This window comes from Xenopus tropicalis, chromosome 8 (genome assembly GCF_000004195.4).
Source record: "Xenopus tropicalis strain Nigerian chromosome 8, UCB_Xtro_10.0, whole genome shotgun sequence".
Classification (NCBI taxonomy): domain Eukaryota; kingdom Metazoa; phylum Chordata; class Amphibia; order Anura; family Pipidae; genus Xenopus; species Xenopus tropicalis.
Window position 1 is genome coordinate 127127981 of NC_030684.2, and position 25139 is coordinate 127153119.

General features: G+C 39.8%; 1 protein-coding gene across 1 annotated transcript; it reads left to right on the top strand.

The window, feature by feature from the left end:
• The first annotated feature begins 1179 nt into the window (after positions 1-1179).
• onecut1.2 (one cut homeobox 1, gene 2) lies at positions 1180-23215 on the top strand. Its single transcript, XM_002935458.5, has 2 exons — positions 1180-2969; positions 17548-23215. The coding sequence occupies exons 1-2, from the start codon at positions 2030-2032 to the stop codon at positions 17859-17861; spliced, it is 1254 nt and encodes a 417-aa protein (XP_002935504.1). The 5' UTR covers positions 1180-2029; the 3' UTR covers positions 17862-23215.
• The last annotated feature ends 1924 nt before the right edge of the window (positions 23216-25139 follow it).

Genomic DNA, 25139 nt, shown 5'->3' on the forward strand with positions numbered 1-25139 from the left:
TGTACTTGATCCCAACTAAGATATAATTACCCCTTATTGGGGGCAGAACAGCCCTATTGGGTTTATTTCATGTTTAAATGATTCCCTTTTCTCTGTAATAATAAAACAGTACCTGTACTTGATCCCAACTAAGATATAATAACCCCTTATTGGGGGCAGAACAGCTCTATTGGGTTTATTTAATGGTTAAATGATTCCCTTTTCTCTGTAATAATAAAACAGTACCTGTACTTGATCCCAACTAAGATATAATTACCCCTTATTGGGGGCAGAACAGCCCTATTGGGTTTATTTCATGTTTAAATGATTCCCTTTTCTCTGTAATAATAAAACAGTACCTGTACTTGATCCCAACTAAGATATAATAACCCCTTATTGGGGGCAGAACAGCTCTATTGGGTTTATTTAATGGTTAAATGATTCCCTTTTCTCTGTAATAATAAAACAGTACCTGTACTTGATCCCAACTAAGATATAATTACCCCTTATTGGGGGCAGAACAGCCCTATTGGGTTTATTTCATGGTTAAATGATTCCCTTTTCTCTGTAATAATAAAACAGTACCTGTACTTGATCCCAACTAAGATATAATTACCCCTTATTGGGGGCAGAACAATCCTATTGGGATTATTTCACGTTTAAATGATTTTTTTGTAGCCTTAAGGTATGGAGATCCAAATTAGAGAGAGATCTCTTATCCCAAAATCCCAGGGTCCCAAGCATTCTGGATAATAGGTCCAATACCTCTCTCTCTATATATACATATATATATACTATGTTTGCCTAATATATGTCTTTACGCAAATAAATGCACTGATTTTTAATTGAGATCTCTGTGTGATGTGCTTAGGGCTGCACCAAGGTATAAGGAATATTTTTGTGTCAATAAAATGAGACGTTTCAGGTAAAATAAATGATATTTTTGTTAATTTACTGTATATACACACATGCCCATATGCCAAGCACTTTAGCAGTGCTTGCAACTAATAAATGGGTTCTTTCTTTTAAAGATGTTTTTTTTAAATGGACAAAAATGGCTAGATTTATGAATATTTATGACTCTCTATATAACACCAATGTGTGTGTTAGTAAATAAAACATTTGTATTTCAGCTCAGTAAGGAGCCACAATGTGTTTTAAAGAGGCGGGGGCAGTATCTGGTCAGGACAGAGCCATGAATGGGATCCAGCAATGAAAGAGTTACTGTGGTGGGTGTTTGCACATCTGTCAGATTTTAGGCTTGTGAGGTGTGGAAGCAGGAAAGCGTAGTGTTTGGGACTAAAATCGATGAGACTTAGCTGTGGGCTGGGAGTGGAAGCAAGCAGGGTACTGATCTCTGAGCGAGAGAGAGACAAGAGAGACAGTATCACAATAGGGCAGAGGCTGGAGGAGACGTCCAAGAGCTGCGCTGCAGTCCAGCCCTGGGTTGTTCAACCTCACAGCCAGGAGAGCAAGCTCACAAAACTCAGCTGTCTCTGAAAAGGGGGAGGACCGGCCCTGATTGACATCTCATTTGCACATGAAGATCTGTGCTTAAGACAGGTCCTAATGAAGGAGCAGGCTCACTTTTGAAGGATAGACCAAAGCAAGCTGATCTGTGTGCTTTTGCCTGAAACAGACAGCCCCAGCAATAGGTAAGATTTTCAGTTTCTTTGCTTTCCATACTATCTCCATAGCTTCACTGCTTGGATGGAATTCGGGATTTAAAAAGAAAAAACAAAAAAACAAATCGGTGAATTGTGCCAGTGACTCAAGAAGGATCACATTAACTGATAAAGGACGCGGTATCGAAAGCGCCTGGGCTCTTTTCAGGAACGCGGCAAACAAACAATGAATTGGGTTGTACGAGGTTGCTAATCAGAAAAGGGCGAAAGACAAAAGCCAGTGGCGATCCAAGGCAAGTACCATCTTTGTACTGATACGAGTAGTCATTTACTGGGACATTCAGCTGGGTTTCTCTCGCAGTCAATTTAGAGTAGAGATTAATGACCACGATTAGATAAAGAGGAGGATGCGATAGCCTGAAGACATGAATGTCCAGTTGGGTTTGCAGAACAGCCAAGACATGTCTAGCTCAGACCACGAGCTAATGCACAGTCAAGGTAGGACTTTACATCCACCTGTCCCTAGATCCTCCTTGGTGTCCAGCATGACCTCTGTATTGGATGGAGGGGACTATCACCGCTCAGATCACCACCTGGCTGCCTCTCTGCACCCCGGCATTGGATTTGGGGGTGATTCCCCTCCAGCATCAGCCAACAGTTACACAACACTGACTCCGTTGCAGCCTCTACATGATAAGTTCCATCATCACCAGCATCACCAGTGTGTGCCAGTTGGCAACGTTATTGGAAGTTTTACTCTAATGAGAGAGGATAGAGGCTTGGGGCCACCAAGTAACTTTTACAGTCACTATCCCAAAGACATAAGCATGGGGCAAAGTCTTTCTTCTTTGCCTAGTCCCAATCTCACCACCATGCACAGTTATGGTCATCCTTCTGGACACTTAGCTAACGAAAAGATGGTCTCTGGGAACGGTTTTGAGGCCCACCACAGTATGTTTAGCAGAATTGACCAGCACTTTTCAAGGGAGTTGTCCCCACCTCCGTCTTCAGGAGTGGGGTCACCTAACTCCATGCACCAACACCATTATGTACACCACAGGCCCGAAATCAACTGCAGGCAGAATCCTCCCATGCAGACGCAAAACACAGCAATCTCCAACCAACTGGAAGAAATTAATACCAAAGATGTTGCCCAAAGAATCATAGCAGAACTGAAACGATACAGCATACCCCAGGCTATCTTTGCCGAGAGAGTCTTGTGTAGATCACAAGGGACTCTCTCGGACCTTCTAAGGAATCCCAAACCTTGGAGCAAGCTAAAGTCTGGGAGAGAAACCTTTAAAAGGATGTGGCGGTGGCTTCAAGAACCAGAGTTCCAGAGAATGGCAGCTTTAAGGTTAGAAGGTAAGATACTTTCTATCATGCATGCTGCTATCCTACACCATAAACAACACAGGGAAACGCTTCATTCGTATGCATTGTGCAATTAGGGGAGTAGGACACTTGTCATCCCGTAAGAGGCAGGTCAGCTCAAATTTCAGGGGTCACTGATGCTAGTGACTCTGCCCTTCTAGGCTTAACTTGTCAGATCAAAATGCATTAGATAATAAAGCACGCTTTTGTAATGACCTTGTAGAACAATAACAGGGAACGACTTGTCATGGAGAATCAAGTTAAATCAAATAATGAAATAAAAGGGTAAAGCAACTCCGTATGTTCACTCTACAGCAGGCATGACAAGTGACAAAGACTTTGATAGGCCCTTTTGACGATCCCATAGGCCCTTTTGACGATCCCCACGATCCAAACTGCATCTTCTCCATCTCTGAAATACATCTGCCTGGTCATAAATGCAGTTTTAACATTCCCTGTATTGTTTTGTGATGGATTTGTTTGAACCCTTTTGCAAAAAATTTTTGCTTGCATGTTCTGAAATCAAATGGCAGCTAAGCAAAAAATGGTGTACTATCATCTATCTATCTATCTATTATCTATCTATCTATTTATCTAATTAACTTTTATCTATCTATCTATCTATCTATCTATCTATCTAACTAACTAACTAACTAACTATTATCTAGCTATTATCTATCTATCTATCTATCTATCTATCTATCTATCTATCTATTATCTATCTATATATCTATCTATCTATCATTTATCTATCTATCTATCTATCTATCATCTATCTATCTATCTATCTATCTATCTATCTATCATCTATCTATCTATCATCTATCTATCTATCTATCTATCTATCTATCATCTATCATCTATCTATCTAAAGGCATTCCTATTCCTTCCTTTCAACCGTACAGAAAAAAAAGCAAATTGCCATAGAAAGAAAACATTTAGGGTGACAATTTTTACCAGTTGATACTGAGTTACACTTTTTGACCAAGAGACTTGCAGATAGAAAAATGTTTATCTATTCACTGACCATTTCTACGCTTTCTCGTAGTTATGACCGCTATTTACATATTACGAAAGGGAGGGGGAAACGGTATTTGCATTTTAAAAAAAAAAATTCAAACATGGCCGGCTTATTTTTTTCCCAGTCTCCTACAAGACCGCACATCTATAAAATGCATTGATCTGTTTAATATTTAGAGCGAACAATTGTTTAACAATGAGCGCATACTGATAAAATTCTGCCTGACGATCCCTGCAAAGGGTGACAAGAGAAATAATATTATTGGAAAGAAGTTTAACACAGTTTTTACATTTTTTTTGTCACGTTGAAGTGTCTGGTTTGGAATATTTAATGGTTTAACTGTAATTTCCTTTCCTTTTTAAATGGAATTTAAGGTTGAATTTGAACACAAAATCCCACTCCATTTTTACACCTCAATAAGTGCAAATTATTATATTCTTTACAGAGATTTTACATTGTTCATATCAGTCCCTGCAGCAGTGGAGCTTACAATCTAAGGTGCCTATCCCATTCACGCACAGTAGGGTTTTATTAGGAACCAAATAACTGCTTGTTCTTTCTTTCATTCACATTTTTAAGCAATAATACAAGACTTAGAGAAAGACATTCCTATACAGCACTGCTTCGGGTACAGGTATAGGACATTTTATCAAAGATGCTCAGGACCTGAGGTTTTCCAGATAAGGGATCGTTCTGTAATTTGGATCCTTATACCTTAAGACTAAAGCACTAAATAAACTTAATAGGACTGTTCTGCCCCCAATAAGGGGTAATTATATCTTAGTTGGGATCAAGTACAGGTACTGTTTTATTATTACAGAGAAAAGGGAATCATTTAACCATGAAATAAACCCAATAGGGCTGTTCTGCCCCCAATAAGGGGTAATTATATCTTAGTTGGGATCAAGTACAGGTACTGTTTTATTATTACAGAGAAAAGGGAATCATTTAACCATGAAATAAACCCAATAGGGCTGTTCTGCCCCCAATAAGGGGTAATTATATCTTAGTTGGGATCAAGTACAGGTACTGTTTTATTATTACAGAGAAAAGGGAATCATTTAACCATGAAATAAACCCAATAGGGCTGTTCTGCCCCAATAAGGGGTAATTATATCTTAGTTGGGATCAAGTACAGGTACTGTTTTATTATTACAGAGAAAAGGGAATCATTTAACCATGAAATAAACCCAATAGGGCTGTTCTGCCCCCAATAAGGGGTAATTATATCTTAGTTGGGATCAAGTACAGGTACTGTTTTATTATTACAGAGAAAAGGGAATCATTTAACCATGAAATAAACCCAATAGGACTGTTCTGCCCCCAATAAGGGGTAATTATATCTTAGTTGGGATCAAGTAAAGGTACTGTTTTATTATTACAGAGAAAAGGGAATCATTTAACCATTAAATAAACCCAATAGGGCTGTTCTGCCCCCAATAAGGGGTAATTATATCTTAGTTGGGATCAAGTACAGGTACTGTTTTATTATTACAGAGAAAAGGGAATCATTTAACCATGAAATAAACCCAATAGGACTGTTCTGCCCCAATAAGGGGTAATTATATCTTAGTTGGGATCAAGTACAGGTACTGTTTTATTATTACAGAGAAAAGGGAATCATTTTTAAAAATGATGGAGTCTAAGGAAAACGGCCTTCCCATAATTTGGAACTTTCTAGATAACGGGTTTTCTGATAATGAATCTCATATTTATACTTCTTACACATGCTAATATCACCAAAACCAAGTAAAGTTTTCAAAATGATTTAGGTGCATATTCATTTTTTTTGTAAAATCTTCATTATTCAGCATATTTTAGAGCGCACATTTAAAAAGAAGATAGATACTCTTATTGGAGGTGACAGTTATAAGGCAGGATTAATGTCAGGAAAAATAACAACTTTAAATTTGAGTCATGAAAAGCGATAGGATCCCAAATGAAAACGTAGTACTAATGATAATACTAAATAATCCTACTGACGTTGCTAAGAGCTGACAGTAATGGTGAAATCAAGAGATGCCAACAACAAATAGAACAATAAAGAATGATACAGAATAGAAAAAAAATCATAAAAAAGAGAAAACAATGAAATGTTTTCTGAGGTTTCCACAATATTCCACAATTAAAGTTATGTTGGAAATAAGTGGAACGGTTATTCCTACACTGAGCGCTTTGTACCCTAAAGAGTTCATTCCCCGCTCCCGCGAGTACAACCGCAGAACCACCGTTTCCTAATTGCTTCAAATTCTCTCACTGATTTTAATCATTGATTTCAATTATTTGTCTTCTTATAATTTGCCAAGTCAGTGAATGGAAAAGTCTTGCTTCGGGTACAAAATAAAGTAAAATATAAATAACACATTATTTGGGGGAAAAAAAGTGATATTTTTCTTTTTTAAACTACCCTTGAAGAAAATGGATCAGTGGCCATTTAATAACAAAAAAAGGGTCAACGCAGGGAACAGAAATTCCAACACAAATTCTATTTTTTTTAAACCTATTTTGATGTTTTTTTCTTGAAAGTGAATAGCCTGTTTATATGATTCTGAATTAACAGTGGAATTACAATGGCATGGCTTATTGTGCCCACAATTTCCTATGAATTTTCATCTAGATGTGGGAGCTGCCATATTGCTTTCCTTGGAATCTCTATGGGAGATGGCCTTTCTGTAATTCTGAACTTTCTGGAGAATGGGTTTCTGGATAACGGATCCCATACCTGTACCTTAATATTTATAGAATATCAATCCGGGTATCTATTTATAGGCCGGATTGATATTCTAGAAATATTAAGGTACAGGTATGGGATCCGTTATCCAGAAACCCATTCACCAGAAAGTTCAGAATTACAGAAAGGCCATCTCCCATAGGCTCCATTATAAGCAAATAATTCATGTTTTTAAAAATTCCCTTTTCTCTGTAATAATAAAAGAGTACCTGTACTTGATCCCAACTAAGATATAATTACCCCTTATTGGGGGCAGAACAGTCCTATTGGGTTTATTTAATGGTTAAATGATTCCCTTTTCTCTGTAATAATAAAACAGTACCTGTACTTGATCCCAACTAAGATATAATTACCCCTTATTGGGGGCAGAACAGCCCTATTGGGTTTATTTAATGGTTAAATGATTCCCTTTTCTCTGTAATAATAAAACAGTACCTGTACTTGATCCCAACTAAGATATAATTACCCCTTATTGGGGGCAGAACAGTCCTATTGGGTTTATTTAATGGTTAAATGATTCCCTTTTCTCTGTAATAATAAAACAGTACCTGTACTTGATCCCAACTAAGATATAATTACCCCTTATTGGGGGCAGAACAGCCCTATTGGGTTTATTTAATGGTTAAATGATTCCCTTTTCTCTGTAATAATAAAACAGTACCTGTACTTGATCCCAACTAAGATATAATTACCCCTTATTGGGGCAGAACAGCCCTATTGGGTTTATTTCATGGTTAAATGATTCCCTTTTCTCTGTAATAATAAAACAGTACCTGTACTTGATCCCAACTAAGATATAATTACCCCTTATTGGGGGCAGAACAGCCCTATTGGGTTTATTTAATGGTTAAATGATTCCCTTTTCTCTGTAATAATAAAACAGTACCTGTACTTGATCCCAACTAAGATATAATTAATTCCTATTGGAGGCAAAAAAAGCCTATTGGGTTTAATTAATATTTAAATGATTTTTTAGTAGACTTAAGGTATGGAGATCCAAATTACAGAAAGATCCCGTATCCAGAAAACCCCAGGTCCCAAGCATTCTGAATAACAGATCCCATACGTGTAAAACAAATTTGTACAGGTTGTTCTACACAGGAAGCCATACTTTCCCCAATATTTGTGATTATTTACATTTTGGAACAACTTTGATTGCTATAAAAGTGGACACGGGAAGTTTTATCTGTTTAAAAAAAAAAAAAACCAAAAAAGCGCCCTCTTGTGGACAAATTATCATGAAAAATGGTAGAATGCTTGCTTAATTTTACCAAGCAGTATCTTTTGAAGCATGACTTTCAAGCTTAAACAATGAAACCCTTGTTTTACTATGCAAAGAAAGCCAAGCTAAGTATTTGCTGTTTTCTACCTCCTTAACTAGTCAGTATATTATCCATTTAAGGGGCCCATATACTTGGTATAGTATCCCTCAATTCCCCATTATTTACATTGGCTTCTACTTACCCTTTCCCTGCTTGGCCACCACAATTCTAACTACGGTACACATTGTAAGCCATAGTGCTGAATGAACCCTGTCATTGGCGGGTTGTTGCCCCCCCCCCCCTTACAAAGAACACAAAATGTGTGTGTTTGGCAGGGAAAGGGTTCAATACATAACACCGCAGTCGGCCTTTGCTCCTACATATGCAGCTAGAGTCTCAGTGTGTATCTGTAGCGTGCATATAGGACTGCGTAATTCATTTACAAGTACACCGATACAGTAAGATAAAGCAAATATTATAATAAATATATGTAACTGCACTGGGAATTATAATGAGATCATTAGCAGGCAGAACTGAACCATCAACTTTAAGTGTGCAGTGTGTACATATTCCTTTTTAGTCCCTACATTTCCATGAAATTAACAATTTTTGGTAGTACACAATATAGGCCTTCATTTAAAAAGAGGCAATATCCTGATTTCACTCCACAATTTATTATTTTTATAATTTTTTTACCCCACGTATCTATACCTAAACCTTTTTCTTTAATACAGTAGCCCATCGAGACTAGCGGTTTTACATTACTTCCCTCCATATTTGTATTTAAGAGCTGCCATAGTGTTTTCCTCCGCGTTTATGGGCAACATCGCCTCTACTAGGGCTTCACGTTGAATGCAGGACCATTTTGGTCTCTTACTTACAAAAATAACACATTACAGAACTAAAGGGGTTCAGAGAAGAACAATGTAATTAAGAAATAGAATAATATATAAAAACAGAGTGGGATTGTTGCACTTTTATTTACTAATAACCATCTATAGAAACCATCTATAGGGTTTTCTGATATGACGATAAAACAGAATTGTGCGGGCAGAAACAATAGATAAATTCCATTAAAGAAAACTTTGATTTTTGCTGATTTGCCCCATTCTGTTTATTTTGTGCAAAGTCAATAATATAAGACAACCGGGGGGCAATACGATAAATAGTTCACACACAGTTCATCCATTATACAGTCAAAAATGGGGAACTGTGTGATGTTCTGAAATGAAAGTAATATGTTTGTGTCTGTCCTGTCACATTATTCTCTTTCTGCTTGAGTGCAGAAGGTTCCAAGGGGCTGACGTTCACTAACTCAGAAAATGTTGTTTCCACCAAAGCCAATGACTGACCGATGGGCTCAGCTTTCACTCAGTCCCAAGAAACATGGTTGTTCCTGGTCCTTGCAATAAGCGGCCATCCGGACCTATCAGAAATTGACATTTCACCCATCCTATCTCCCAGAGAGCCCAGCTCAGCATTCATGTAAGGTCACAGATACCAATGACTTATGGGGAATGGTGACCTCCCTAGAGGTTCCTTGTATATCCACCGGTTCTTCTGTTATAATTATCTGCTTTAATAAGACTTAACAAGGAATATATGGAAAAATGAGAAACAGCGAGTATTTGCTAATATTTTATACATTTCTGATTAATGTGCTGTTTCTTAACGCTAGTTGGAAAGGAGTAGCAAGGGAGTAGGAAAGATTATAGTATGGGTGATTATATGTCAGTCAAGTGTTCATGTTGTTTATTAGGGGTAGCACTGCAGAAAGTGTGGAATGGTTTTGGGAACTAAATTGCTAAATGCTGACTTTGATTTGCCTACACCTAGGGCCATCCCGCCAGTAAAGCTACAGTAATTCCTGAGCACCCTGTGAGCCAAAGAGAACTTCAGATATCTGAACCTCTGGCCATGGTAATAGAAATATATTATACAGCTCCAGAAATACTCAGAGCTTGTAGTACATGACTTGGCACAATAACTTGCTATAGAACTTAGTGCTTATAGGTAGGGAAGAACTTGCTATAGAACTCAGTGTTTATAGGTAGGGAAGAACCCAAAATGGTTGGGGGGATATAAGGACACAAAGCTGCTACATGGATCCAAATCCACCATTGCCTGAAGATACTTGATGCTTGGTGGTTTTTTTTAGAAAACTGTCTGCCAGGGGTTCCCTTTTGATTTTTTTTTTTTTGAACAAAAAAATTAAAAATCTTGAATGTGCACTTATGTATGAAAGAACATAAAAAATATGAAACAAAAACCTCAAATGCAGGGAAATCCCATTCTACCCTTGATTTTCAATGAGTCAAATTTTCAAAACTCAGATTAAAAAATAATTTGAATTTGTATAAATACAACTCTTCAATAATAATAATATTAATAATAAGTTTCTGACTGGACTCGCCAGCGGAATTATTTCATTCTGGGTTTGAATATTATTTGATTTTTTGGGGGGGGGGCTAATAACTCCCTAAATTTCGAGTTTGAGAAACTTGCAGGTTTCGGAAATTTGCAATTTTTGCCACACAAAACTTGAATCGTAAAAACTCAGATACATCTGCCTCTTGGCGTAAATGTCTATACAAGCCCCTAGAAACTGTGAAATATAGAAAGTAGATGTTACTAAACTGCCCAATATTTTACCTGTGTGAAAAGGAATTATTGTTTGTTATTGTTGCCAATATCCCAGTTTCATTCTTTTGCTATTTTAGCTTCTACCACTGCTGCTGGAAGGAAGTTCCAAGCATCCATTTCAGTAAAGCAGCACTTCCTGATGTCCCTTCTGGGTGTCCTGCTGCCCCTGAAATGATCTGCCAGACAGGTGATGCGCCCTATCTGTATTACGGGGCAGAGTTACAGTATTAGGGCTGTGACAGACGGGGAGATTAGTCGCGGCACAACGATTTGCCGAAATCGCCGAAGTTGCCTTGAGACGAAACTTCAGCAATTTCGGCACCTCATATGCCATCCCACCGGCGATTTACATTCTCGCCAGTCGCGTGGCAGTTCGGGGAGAATAGTCGCCCGCGACAGGGGTGTTTAATCTCCCCGTCTGTCACAGTCCTTATAGTTAGAATTGTCTTTCCTTGTAATTTGGGGTTTTTCCCCACACAATATTTTTTCGCATTTATAAAAACTTCCACCCCCCCTGACATTTTAAACATTTTGACAATTCTGATATAATTTAGAAATTTTATTACAGTTCATATCTATGAGAAACTAATTAATTGTAATTTTTTTTTAACCTTTTTAACTCAGGAAAACAATTTAGGACAGAATTATATGTATGGAAATATTACTCCTGATTTTACTCCTAAAATTGCATTGCAGAGAAGGGCAACAATCTTCCATTGCTGTCAGTATCTAAATGGAGCTTTAGGGTGAAGACAAATGGAGCTACTAGTAGCAGCTACTTTTCACGGCTACTAAAGCCAGAAAATCCCCTGCCATAGACAATACTGAGAATTGCCTCTTCTAAAACACACGTAGAGACAGTTATCATTAAATGATCAGCATTGTCTGTTTTAGTAACCGTGACAAGTAGCTGCTACTAGTAGCTCCGTGTGTCTTCACCCTTAGAGAATTGTTAGGCCTAATCCCAGGCTGCCAGCTCAAGTGGGTTTAGAAAACACAGGCAGCACAGAGAAAGGGAGGAGTTCATTATACACAGCTCTCTATCCCTATATTAGGAGAGGGGTCAGTAAGTTGGACTAATTGTCTTCCTGTAGTTGTCTTTAAAATGAGAATTTAATGGGAAGAAATCATTTATAAAAAAAAAATAATAAAGCAGTTTTTGTGTTTATTTTATTTTGAAAAAAAAAATAAAAAATCTTGAATGTGTATTTATATATGAAAGAACTGGAAAATCAGTTTTTTTTTATTTGTTTATTAAATCTCTAAAATTTGAGTTTTGGAAACTTGAATTAGAATTTACAATTTTTGGAAAAAAAGTATTTGTAGAAAATATGAAGGCAGATTGCATATATAGTATAAAATGTGGAGAAGTGCAATGTTTTTGTAATGTATAGTATTTATGTAATGTTTTTTAATTAAAATAGATTTCTAAATTAGCAGCTGTCTCTTTATGTTATGAATGTTTATTACATATACAGGCGATGACAGTATAGGTATGGTTAATGCATAGGGCTCAGCACTGTTTAGGTTCCCGGAGGCAGCTGAACAGTCCCAATGCCAAGCAGGCAGTATAGTATGAGTTTAGACTCATTTAACCCTCTAATGGGTGAAAAATTGCTACAGGTCCAATCACCTATAGCAACCCATCAACAGCTATCATTCATTAATCGCCTGTTTAAAAGGAGACATTTTATTGGTTGCTATGAGTTACTAACCCTGGGCACCTTTATTACCCAGGGGGGTAAGAGACAGTAAGCCAACAGTGGTGGGGATCGATAAAAAGGATTACTGCTGGCGCTCAGCACTTACATGGTTAAGTCAGTTGTTCTGCTGAAGGAACATTGCTATCAGTTAGAGCTGACTTATGCGGCCAAGTGTTCAGGTACCTCCCTGAAGTAAAAAATAAAATGTGCTACATCCCCTTTATACAAATGCCCCTCCGCAGTGGCTAAAGCTGCTCTATGTACATTGTTGTACCACAGCTCTATGAACTCCATAGATATCCTCCATATCCACTATGGCAACTCTGCCTACACAGTTCAACACCAGGCTCCAAGTGACACCAGTACATACGTCAGGGTAACAATATGGAGACACGGCACTGTTATATGGAGGAGGAAACACAAACCCTGTGTGTGGGCATTACAGCTCATCATTTTTCTATAGAACTGCCCAGCACATCTGTTTGGGGACCATGGCTTGTGAAAGGAAAACTATACCACCAACAGATTTATATCATATTAAGTAAACTGGAATATATATTTCAGTACATATTGCCCTTTTACATCTTTTCCCTTGAGCAACCATTTTGTGATAGGCCTCAGAGATCACATGACCAGAAATAATGCAGCTCTAACTGTAACAGGAAGTAGTGTGGGAGTAAAATATAGAACTTTGTCAATTGATGTGGCCTAACATGTATGTGTGTCCTTGGCTTGTTTGTGTGCAGGGGAAATCTGCACCGTGAATTTTGACACCCCCCCTGTGATTGTAACTTTCCTTCTCTTTTAAAGGGGTTGTTTACCTTTGAGTTATCTTTTCATATGATGTGAAGAGTAATATTCTGAGACAACTTGCAACTGGTCTTTATTTTTTTATTATTTGTAGTTTTTTTTAATGATTTCAATTTTTATTCAGCAGCTCTCCCATTTGGAGTGTCAGCAGCTATCTGGTTGCTAAGATCCAGATTACCTTAGCAACCAGGAAGTTGTTTGAATGAAAGACTGCTACATGAAGATGAGAAAAATAAATGATAACAAGTAGTAATAACAAACAGTTAGAAGAAGGTGTCAAATAATTCAAAATCTATAAAAAAAAAGAAATAATGATCAATTGAAAAGTTGCTTGGAATTGGCCTTGGTAGAGACTGAAGTCAATTCAATCAGATTGCTAGGTCTGATTTTTATTTACTCATTATGGTCCATTCATTTACTATTGTAGCTTCGGAACCAGGGGGAGAAAGTGATCTCCGATGAAAGGGTTAAATGTAGGGCGCCCATTTATTCAAGCAGCCCTGCTCAGCTAGTTGTGAAGTTACAGTGCGCTATCAGGGAGACAGGGCAACCGTTATCTGGTTCTAAAGCGTCAGCAGTACAATAACAGAAATGTAGCTCCGAGCCAGCCCCGGCACAGCAAGGGTTATAGCAGAACCATTGATTTCCACAGCAGACTCCATCAGAGCCACTGACATGCACAATACGCTCATAAACTACCCACAATGCCCCGCGCATGATTCCCTGGAGTAGCTTTCCTATTGATTTTTGATTTTTCAGGAATGAGTCCCACTATTTCCCCCAATCTTTTTTTCATCAACCCATTTATTTTTATGGTATATATTAAAAAAAAAAAAAAAATTGACAGACAGGTCTGCGAGACAACACAAGCATGTTATATATTAATATATTGCTCAGGAATAAAGAAAGGTTTGAGTGCTTGCCCTTCAGCGAATGGATATTATAAAGAAAATCCTTCTTGTCACTGGTCTTGATACTGTACGTGTCCTAATATATAAAATATATATATATATTTATATAGATAGATAGACAGACAGACAGACAGACAGATAGATAGATAGATAGATTATATCATATATATATATCTATATATATACACGCACACACCTCTGGAAAGACAGATAGATGATAGATGATAAATAATAGATAGATCGATAGATCAATACATAGATATTGCCTTTCTACACTAGAATCAAGAATTACTCAATTTATATTCATGTGAACGAATCTGCACAGATTTGATGATGATAATTATCAAAATAGGGGGCAACTATATCTTAATTTTTAACCTTTTATTATTATTAACATTTCCAAAAGCTTCCTTCCAGCGCTTCTATGATTGTGCTACTCTGCTTAGGGTTTTAGCCACTTTCCCTATGGCTGGCTGACAGCAACCTTTCTTTTTCACTTCCCATAGCCCTTCCATTGTGTTAAAATCCCCTAACATAAAATCATAGGACATGTGATCTAGCAGTCCAGTGACTGGTTCAGTGCCATTGGGGGTGTGGGAAATTATGACCAAGCTTCTCTATTCACACTGCTTGGGGTTTTTAACCTACTGTGGCTACGTTGCCACAGTCCCTCTAGCTGGTTGGCCACCTAGAGAGTAGCCCGTCCATTGTGTTATAATTGACCAACATAAAGTCATAGGGCACGTGACCTAAAAGTTTAGTGCCTGTGGCCTAATGTCATTAGGGGTGTGGAAAACATCTTACCCTACTGATCTATGGCCAAGCTTTTATGATGGTGTTACACTACTTGGAGTTTTAGCCTTGGCTAAGCTGCCACTGTCCCTCTTGCTGCCACAACCTTCCTTAACGCCTCCTGTAGCCCTCCTGCTGTGTTATAATTGCCCAATAAAATGTCATAGAACATGTGATATAACAGCCCAATGACTTTTGAACGGTGTTAGGTTCTACTAGGGAGTAGGCCACTAGATGACAGAACACCTTTTGTCCTATAATAATCTATGTACCTGGCCACACTATAAAGCTTGTGGAACTTGTTGGTGTAATGAAGGGTTTGTCACATGTATAAGCACCCGAGGAAGGCTGTTAGGAAACTGCTTTACTATATTTATAACTATATGCAGCCAACACAGGAGTCTGCAGCCTACTGAGGGGCACTTACTACTACAGAACGCATACTGTAAAGGGCAATTGATCATTTGCTCCAAAAAAAAAAAGCAACACAAAAATCTCGAGCTTGTGACTGGTCGTATCCCGCAGTACCGTTAGCCTGTCTTTCTATTCTCGGAAGTGGTATCAGGTGGCTACGCCAGCCGACAAGAACATTATATTTCGTACCCTCATGGCTTTTCTACTTAAACCACATCAGATCCAAACATCCTCTTCCATAGAGCTTTTCAGAGGCAGATAGCATTTCCCAACTAGATTGCACTGTAGCTGTTATGAGTGACGTCACATGAGTGATGTCCCTGTCATTGTCACTGACGGGATCCTGATGTCTAGGCATGAGTGCAAGGCTGACTTTCCCCACTCTCAGATTAGTAAAGGTGTTGTTTACCTTCAAATTAACTTTTAGTATGATGTAGATAATGCTATTTTAAGACAATTTGCAATTGGTCTTTATTTTTAGTTATTTGCAGTTTTTTTAATTATTTAGCTGTTTGTTCAGCAGTTCGGAATTTTAGCAGCTATCTGGTTGTTAGGTTTCAATTTAACCTGGGCCTAAAGCCTCTGGGTCTGCAGCCTCAATTGTTACATCACTGATGTTTGTGTATGTAAACTAGGGGTACAGGGCCTGATGCCTGTATATGGGAATTAGATGGCAGGTAGAGTCCAGCATGCAAACTTGGGGTACAGGCCCTGATGCCTGTATATGGGAATTAGATGGCAGGTAGAGTCCAGCATGCAAACTTGGGGTACAGGCCCTGATGCCTGTATATGGGAATTAGCTGGCAGGTAGAGTCCAGCATGCAAACTTGGGGTACAGGCCCTGATGTCTGTATATGGGAATTAGCTGGCAGGTAGAGTCCAGGAGTTCTGTGTATGAGGATCAGATGAGAGCAGCAGGAAGGTGTGTGCCTGGATGTCTGTGTTATAGCACTGACATAGAAATACGTGGCCCACTGACTCCCTATTAGAATTAGCAAATAAGCGCGTGCCTTAATGTGTGTGAATTGGAATTAACACAGAGGTGTGTGCACTAGTGCCTTTATATTACAATTAGCTGAGAGAGGCCAAGCCTGGCATCTGTATTATAGAAAGAACAGAGAGGTGCGTGCCCTTATATCTGTATATTAGAATTAGCTGAGGCCACGCTTGCTGATATCTCTGTATTAGAATTAGCTGACAGGTCCAACCTAATATCAGGGGATTAGGAAGATATGAGAGGTGGCTGAGAGTCTCTGCTACCCGACCTGCCATTGAAAAAATCATTCCTGGCCTTGCCCAAAACTAGTATATTAACCCCATTGGTACGACCGGCTCCTACATTGCTTTACAGCTACGTCTGCACTTCCGACAAGGGGCTCCTGTGCCCCGGCAGCTGCAGAGTTAATATGAATATATATAAAGTACTACATGCGAGCCGCGCAGCTGAGATATGATCAATATTTCTCTATCTGTGTGCAGTGTCCCAGACAGAGGCAGGGGGATGGGAACTGGAGAAAAGATCTAACCAGATGGGGACAAGAGGCAGAAACCACCAGGAAAGGGGTGTCAATGCCATATGATAAATTGGGGTGATAGGGCATTGTACATTGCTTTTCCTCATGTCCAGCCTGGGCACTCTTAAATATTTAAACTACACTTTGGAGTTTGCTTTGAATTGTGCCGTACATATTTTCCATATTAACCAGGCTAGAGGACAAGCTCTAAGGACAATAGATTGTATTAAAGGGGAAATACTCCCCTAGACTGTGGGCTGGTAACAACAATTTCTTTCACCAGTAAAGTATAACTGGATATTTGCATTGAAACATATTCACAAACGCAGCCATATTGCTTGTTTTTTACTGGCAACAAAGAACAGCCCACATGGTATAAGGAGAATGCCTCAGCAGATGCAACCAGTGCAGCAGCTCCCATTTATACTGCAATAGCAGAGGGAAATATGCTAGGCTTTCATGCTATTTGAAAGCATTGGTACATTGGGTACACTGGGCATCAAAATGCCCCAGAATGCCCTGCTTTGAGGGTAACCCTGTAAAAAAGATCAATTGCCCCTACTGGTTTCTCTCATGATTTCCATAGGGATTAATGAAGGGGCATTTCGACACTGAAATACCAGAAATATCCTGTGTTGGGTCCAACATAAATGTGCTGGTTTATTTGTCTGTATCAATAACTGTAGTGCTATCAAGCGATTATCTTGCCGCAAAGGATTCTGGGTAGTCCCTTATTAACCCAACTGTTACGTTCTTGTTTGCCAACAGCCTGCAAAAGGAAAGAGCAAGAGCAAAGCAAAGCCGAAAGAAATCACGTACCTAAAAGGCACCGCCTGGTCTTCACTGACATCCAGCGACGCACCCTGCATGCCATCTTTCATGAGAATCAGCGGCCGTCCAAGGAGCTACAGATCACTATTGCCCAGCAGCTAGGACTGGAGCTTTCCACCGTCAGCAACTTCTTCATGAATGCCCGCCGAAGAAGCCTGGACAAATGGATGGATGAGGGTCATGGGCGTCCACCATCTTCAGGCTCTTTGGTGTCCAAAACTGGCTCAGCCATCGCTTGCACTAAAGCATGAGAAAATTTGCCAATATTGCTAATAACCAAAGATAGGAGCAGCTTAGCCATCATCCTCATATGTTTCCCACCAATTCAGAAAGACTTTATACAAGGTGACTTGTTAACATATGAGTAAATGGCTGGGGCTCTCCATCTGCCATCTTGTACCTCCTTAAATGGGATATTGTGGGTATTGACCTGTCTTTTCTTGTTTGATTTCGTTTTTCATAAGGCGTCAACAGGACAAACAGGTACAGGTTATACAGGTTAAGAGTTTCCCGGCCCCCCATGCCGTTTTAATTCCTAATAAGGAAGACAGTCATGACTAAGACTTCCCTTGTCGCCAATGACTAGGGCTACCCAGCTTGGAGTTCTCCCTTTTCTCAGTGAGACACCATTTGGGAGGAAGCAATGGCCAATCAATTTAGAGGTTAAGAATAAAGGTCTGGAATGGCCTTTACTGTCGCAATGAATCATGGTTCTCATACCTCAGCTTTGTAAACTTTCCTCCATTGTGTGTCCTCAAGGGTTATTATAAAGAGTTGTGAAACACAGGTTTGAGTTACAATGGAATTCATGGAAGTTCCATATTCAATAGGCAACTGGTTTGGGCAGATACCCCAAGGTCCATTGTCTGGCCAATGCTAAACTGACCCATACTGTTATATAAATATAAGGATATGACAAGTTCTGCTTTGAATATAGATCTGTCCCATAATCTGCACAATTTCATATTACTGGTATCTAAGCTGTATTCTGAACTATGTGATGCTCACAGCCAGTGTGATATTTGTACTGTAGAGCTCTGTAAATGATCATGCCATAATCCATCATGTAAGTGCTGTTGTGAAATGGTTGGGCACCAATCCCAAGGCTTGACCAAAGCTGAAAGTATGGGACAATAATAAGACATAATAAGGAAGCCCCAAAAAGCCCTATGTGGCCCTTTGGGTAAAGATGTAGTACCCCCCCTTCATTGAACATATATTTTGCGGGGGTTTCCATTCAAGAAAACACTCTAGCAGTTATACCATTTCAAACATCAGTTGTTTTGTAATGGAGTAGTTTCTAAAAAAAGGCTAGTTTCTTATTTGAATCAATTGGAAGAGCACTTTGAAGTAACATTCAGGTTTTTGGCTTCAAGCCCTATTTTGTGGGACAAAATATATTCAGGCCTCCTTAGCTTATTAAACCTTTTAAAGGTGTCAGTTGTACAACTAGGAAAGGAATTGGAAAATAACATAGTTGGGTATCAAGAAGGAACAATATTTTTCACCATAAGTCCCAGGTACTTTTGGGTATTGTAGAGATTCTCTGTAGGAAGCAAATGTTTCTGTTGTGTTTGCCGTAGGCTCTAGAAGCAATTCAAACAAACCTTTGATCATGTTGAACGTTCATGTTTCAGACAAACTCACTTACCCAGAATCATCTGTTTTATTTCTGACCGGATCATAAGGTATTGGTCTGGGATGTATGGAGGGTCAAGGTGTTCCCTTCACATGTGTTTCTCAATTGCACTTCTAACCTTCTACTTACTAGATCCCATAGATTCATTGTGATTGAAGTGGCACCCAGACTGAGTCACTTATATTATGTTACTACCTCCTATGCCAAAGAATCAAACCAAAAACAAGGCTGTATGTAATGGGGGTATGTAAGTGCAGCACTCAGTGACCACCAGTTGGCAAGTGTGTGGAACATCTCAACTTATCTTCTCAGTGCATCTTCTTATTGTCTTTAAAATGTTGGCACAAAAACTACTATACCAAATACATCACACTGAGATAAACCAACCAAAGAACTAAGTTTCTTAACACATTTCCAGAATGTCATTGTTAGCCTTAGGGAAGTTCCTAGTTTCCATCTGCTTAGAGCCAGGCCTAACTAAAGTATGTTTATTACTCCAGGTCTTAATAAGGGCAATAATGAATTTGACCTTCTCCCAAACACTTTCTTCCCCTACCTTCCATCTCCCTTCCATCCTTCAGCTATGATATCATAAATGAAAACATAAACAGCCTATTGATTGTAGTATTGACCTGTTTCATATGATGCTATCAGGTAGTACAGATGGAAATGGCTGTTTACGTGGAGAAATGTAATGTTAAACCGAAGTAGGATTATCCCATTACTCTGTATGGATGAGTCAATAAAATATGTTTATACTGCTGAGCATTTTATCTGCACCTAATAGCTTCATATTAGGGGCTGCCTGGGTGGAGATAAACTGCCGTATGCTCATTATAACAAGGAGAGTCTGGGGTGAGGTCCCCAATTTGTGTGGGGGATTCAACTGAGGAACCACAGGAAATGCAGGCATGAAGGGATCTTTTCAAATCAAAGTCATGGTAGGTAAATAGAAGAGAATACTTATGACACACGTACAGGTCTTGAATCCAGATGTAGTCTATTGTGGCATCACTCGTTACGTATTTGTCTCTTCTCAGGAAACACAGTAAAGACACGCTAACCTCAGAAATATTCTCTGCCTCCTCTGTAAGCAATATGCTAGAAATATTTGAAAAATACTATTCATTTATTTATTGAAAGGAGGACTGGCCTACCAGAGGATCTCCCGGTGGCCCCTAGTATAGGAGAATTTCCATCAGCCCATTCTTATTTCCACTGTGGGCCTGAATAAAAACCCATATCAGTCTGTCTATATCTAATAGCAGGCTCAGAGCGATAGGTTCTTTGGTGGGTCTAGGAGACCCAGCCTGACACTTCTGCCGTTCAACTCCAACTTTGGCACACTGGGGGGGGGGCACTGCACCATGTAAATCTTAAACACTAACCTCTTGATTTTTCTGCTACTTGATTACAGAAGACAAAAGGGTTAGCGTGCCTTTAGTTATGCTACAGAACACTAGCTGTGGATTCAAGTTAGTTTGTCCAATAATGTTAATTCCAGCACAGAAATGGACAGTAGGATAAGAACGTTTGCTTTGATAAAGGTTTTACAACAGAATTAGAACGTATGTCATGAAGACCGAGGCATGGAACATACTGGCACGTGGTACTCACATTCCATCTGTCACATGTTCAGTCGCATCATTAAGAACATCTGTATATTTTAAAATGCTCATAAATATAAAAAAAATAAGAATATATGTTAATACACTTACAATAAAATCTCTACCTCGTTTTGGGGATCTCAAAACAAAAAAAACGATAGTCTTAACGGGTATTTGTTATATGATAATATGGGCTCTTCTTGCTAATTTTAAAGAACTATATATATATAAGTTATTTGCTGAACTGGCAAGAGGCAGCCATTTTGAACTTAAAGTGTCAGGGTTGGATGTCACCTTGGGAAATTCCTGGTGGTTTCATCTCTGTTGCTTCTGGTTGTTCTGTTGCTGTTATTGTGGTCTCAGTCTGCCTGGGACCTGTGAATGACAAAGGCACTTGTTGTGCAGTACATCCTCCATATCTCTTTTCTACATTTAGTTCAGGCATATACATCTCAGAAAGCATTTTACCTTTTGGGACAGCCATTTTGCTTCATGATTTCGACTCTTAAAGATAACCCTTATATGTTCATTCATGAATACGTTTTCTTCATTGCCTGTTGGTTAAACAAATGTGGAATGAAACCGTTTTCCATAGGTCGATTAGCTTGTACCATATGGAAAATACGATGTTACCATAGAGACGTGGTCATTCCCTCACCGCAACTGACCCAGGGCACTTTCAACTTTTACCAATAACGGCTTTCAACTTTCACCAAACAATGGTTATGTTGGGCGAGGCCCCTCCCAAGTCTAGGACTAAAGGATGATTTGAATGTCTTTACACAACCTTATTTCCCTATGGATCTGCATGGGTTATAAAGGAGGTTTTTTTGGAACTAGAGAACAAAACGACCCTTTGAACCAAAACTGTACATAAATGGACTGACTACTGATTTAATATTCTGCTGTTAAAAACCCGACACCACGCAGAAGATTGCTATATTTGTATGAAAATGATGTGTTATTTATTTATTTATCTTTTTTTTTTTTATTTATTATTCTTCTTGCCTTTCAGCCTGTGGGCTCTGCTATGAAGGGAGACAATTTAAAGAACCTTCTTTTAACTGAAACCAAAGATATTACAAAGCGGAAAGCATAAGCGTGTGTGACAATTAAACGTAAGCAACGGTTTAGCACGGGGGGTCGGACGCTAGAAAACAGGGTGGCTTTAGGAGATGCAGGAGATCTTCATTTTTAATTAGGGGTGATCCTAAGGGTGATCACAAGCCAATAGATACAAATGGATTAGCAGATACCCTGTCCAAAGAAATGGCTCTAAATGTTATGGGATGAGCCATATTCTCTCTCTCTGTAAAATGTATGGTCCAAAGTTTGACACAACAAGCTGCCAACAAGCTGAGGTTGGCTTTTCAATATGGCTTCTCTAATGTTTTATATACTCAAAAGGATATAGGGGCATGTTTACTAAGATTGGAGATAAATACCTCCGGTGATGTTGCCCATAGCAACCAATCAGCAATAAGATTTGAACAGTCACCTACAAGTTAGAAATCAAAGCAAAGACCTAATTGGTTGCTACAGGCAACATCACCGGTGATATTTATCTCCATTCTTAGTAAACATACCCTATAGTCCTGAATCCAGCCTGGGCCGTGTGTTTCAAGACATCATCAATATAGGAACCTACCTTTAATGATCTGAAGGTACACGGCCTTAGTATTTGGTAGGAACCAAGTGTCATGGTGTTAAACACCAGAGAGGTTTTGATTCCAACCAGAGAGGCTTATGATTCCAACCAGAGAGGCTTATGATTCCAACCAGAGAGGCTTATGATTCCAACCAGAGAGGCTTATGATTCCAACCAGAGAGGCTTATGATTCCAACCAGAGAGGCTTATGATTCCAACCAGAGAGGCTTATGATTCCGAGCAACGGGCAACCCTGTGAAAGAAACAATCATAATTACTGGAAGACAATTCAAGGTCCCACTGGCAATGAATGGGTTCAATCCTGGTTACTTTTCCTCTTCGTTGCCAGAGAGGGGCTGGTAGACCCCCATTGTTGGAAAACCTGTACAAAAATAAAAAAAAAAATCTGGAAATATTTCTTATTTAATTTAATTTAATTTATGTTGATTCAAGCAGTGTTAGGACAGCCGCCGTGCATTTTAATATATATAAATATAGTACCCATATATAAATGAAACTTGAATGTTTAAACTTTGTTATTTGTGCTAATTAACCAAAGTCTTTTTTGCCTGTACACATTTTAAAACATGTACATTTTATACCAAAGTTTTCTCGGATACCTCATCTTGTGATTTGTCCGTGGTGATGTTATGCAAAAAGAAAAAAAACGGAAAAAAAAAAACAAATAAATGTCCTTTATTTAAAGATCAATGGTTGTTATTTGTTTCTTGGGTTCCAGAGAGTAAGGAAGATGAATGGAACTAATGGATACTTTGCCCAGGAGCAGTAACCCATAGCAACCAATCAGCAGGTAGAATTTACTGGTCACCTGTTTAAAGCAAACATCTTGGTTGCTATGGGCTACTGCTCCTTAGTGCCTTTATTACATATAGGGGGCTTGATTTCTCAAGGGATGCCTGTAGGCCGGTGGATCTATTAATCAACTAGATTAGGAACACACTGAATTCAGGATTTGTTTTAAAGTTCACAAAATACAAAAGTTCTAAATAACTAAATTTGAAATATGTAAATACCTGGTGGTTTGTTATTTTGGAGGGTTTGGTATTTGGATGAATCCAAAAATTATACACTTGTATAATTTGTTTGGCTTCAAATTCAGTTCAGTTTCTCAAAATAAACCAAATTCAAAAAAGATGTGGATTTGGTTCCTCCCATGGCTATAAACCCAGTGTACCCCCAAATGTAAGTTTAACAATTTGTTAAATTGAAGTGCAATTCAGCCACTCCTGCTATGCCCTGGCTCTATTCCAATTCTGCCCCAGCCCCATCCCAATTCTGCCCCAGCCCCATCCCCATTCTGCCCCAGCCCCATCCCCATCCCCATTCTGCCCAGCCCCATCCCGTTCTGCCCCAGCCCTATCCCCATTCTGCCCCAGCCCCATCCCCATCCCCATTCTGCCCCAGCCCCATCCCCATTCTGCCCCAGCCCCATCCCCATTCTGCCCCAGCCCCATCCCCATTCTGCCCCAGCCCCATCCCCATTCTGCCCAGCCCCATCCCCATTCTGCCCCAGCCCCATCCCCATTCTGCCCCAGCCCCATCCCCATTCTGCCCCAGCCCCATCCCCATCCCCATTCTGCCCCAGCCCCATCCCCATTCTGCCCCAGCCCCATCCCCATTCTGCCCCAGCCCCATCCCCATTCTGCCCCAGCCCCATCCCCATTCTGCCCAGCCCCATCCCCATTCTGCCCCAGCCCCATCCCCATTCTGCCCCAGCCCCATCCCCATTCTGCCCCAGCCCATCCCCATTCTGCCCCAGCCCCATCCCCATTCTGCCCCATCCCCATTCTGCCCCAGCCCCATCCCCATTCTGCCCCAGCCCCATCCCCATTCTGCCCCAGCCCCATCCCCATTCTGCCCCAGGCCCATCCCCATTCTGCCCCAGCCCCATCCCCATTCTGACCCAGGCCCATCCCCATTCTGCCCCACCCCCACCCCCATTTTGCCCCAGGCCCATCCCCATTCTGCCACACCCCCATCCCCATTCTGGCCCGGGCCCATCCCCATTCTGGCCCGGGCCCATCCCCATTCTGCCCCGGGCCCATCCCCATTCTGCCCCGGGCCCACCCCATTCTGCCCCACCCCCTGAGGACTTTGGTCGATGATTTAATGTATTTCAATGGAACAAGTAAGTTACTGAACGTAGGTGACGGACCTCTTACTGCGGGTGGCCAAGAGAGGAGCACTTAAATCAGGGTGACTCCCTTAAAAAATATGGATAAGTTGACATGTCTGTTTAAAGTGTGTTCCCTAAGTCTATATTTTTTTTCTAATGGAAATAACTTGATGATGAAATTTGGCATTTGTGAGTTCCAAGCCGCTGGTACTGATGCTGGAATGCATTTGTTGCACCTGGGAAATGAGTCTGTCGCTCCCCCCATAATTGCAGCATACATACAGCAGCCCCAATTGTGCCTGATGTGGCAGTTTGACACTAATCGTATCCAAATGCCTCTTAACATTTTCAGAGTAGAGCAGGGATCCCCAACCTTTTACACTCGCAAGTCAGAGTGAAATGTAAAAAGACTTGGGGAGCAACACAAACACCATAAAAGTTCATGGAGGAGCCAAATAAGGGCTGTGATTGGCTATTAGGGGCCTCTATGCACCCTAT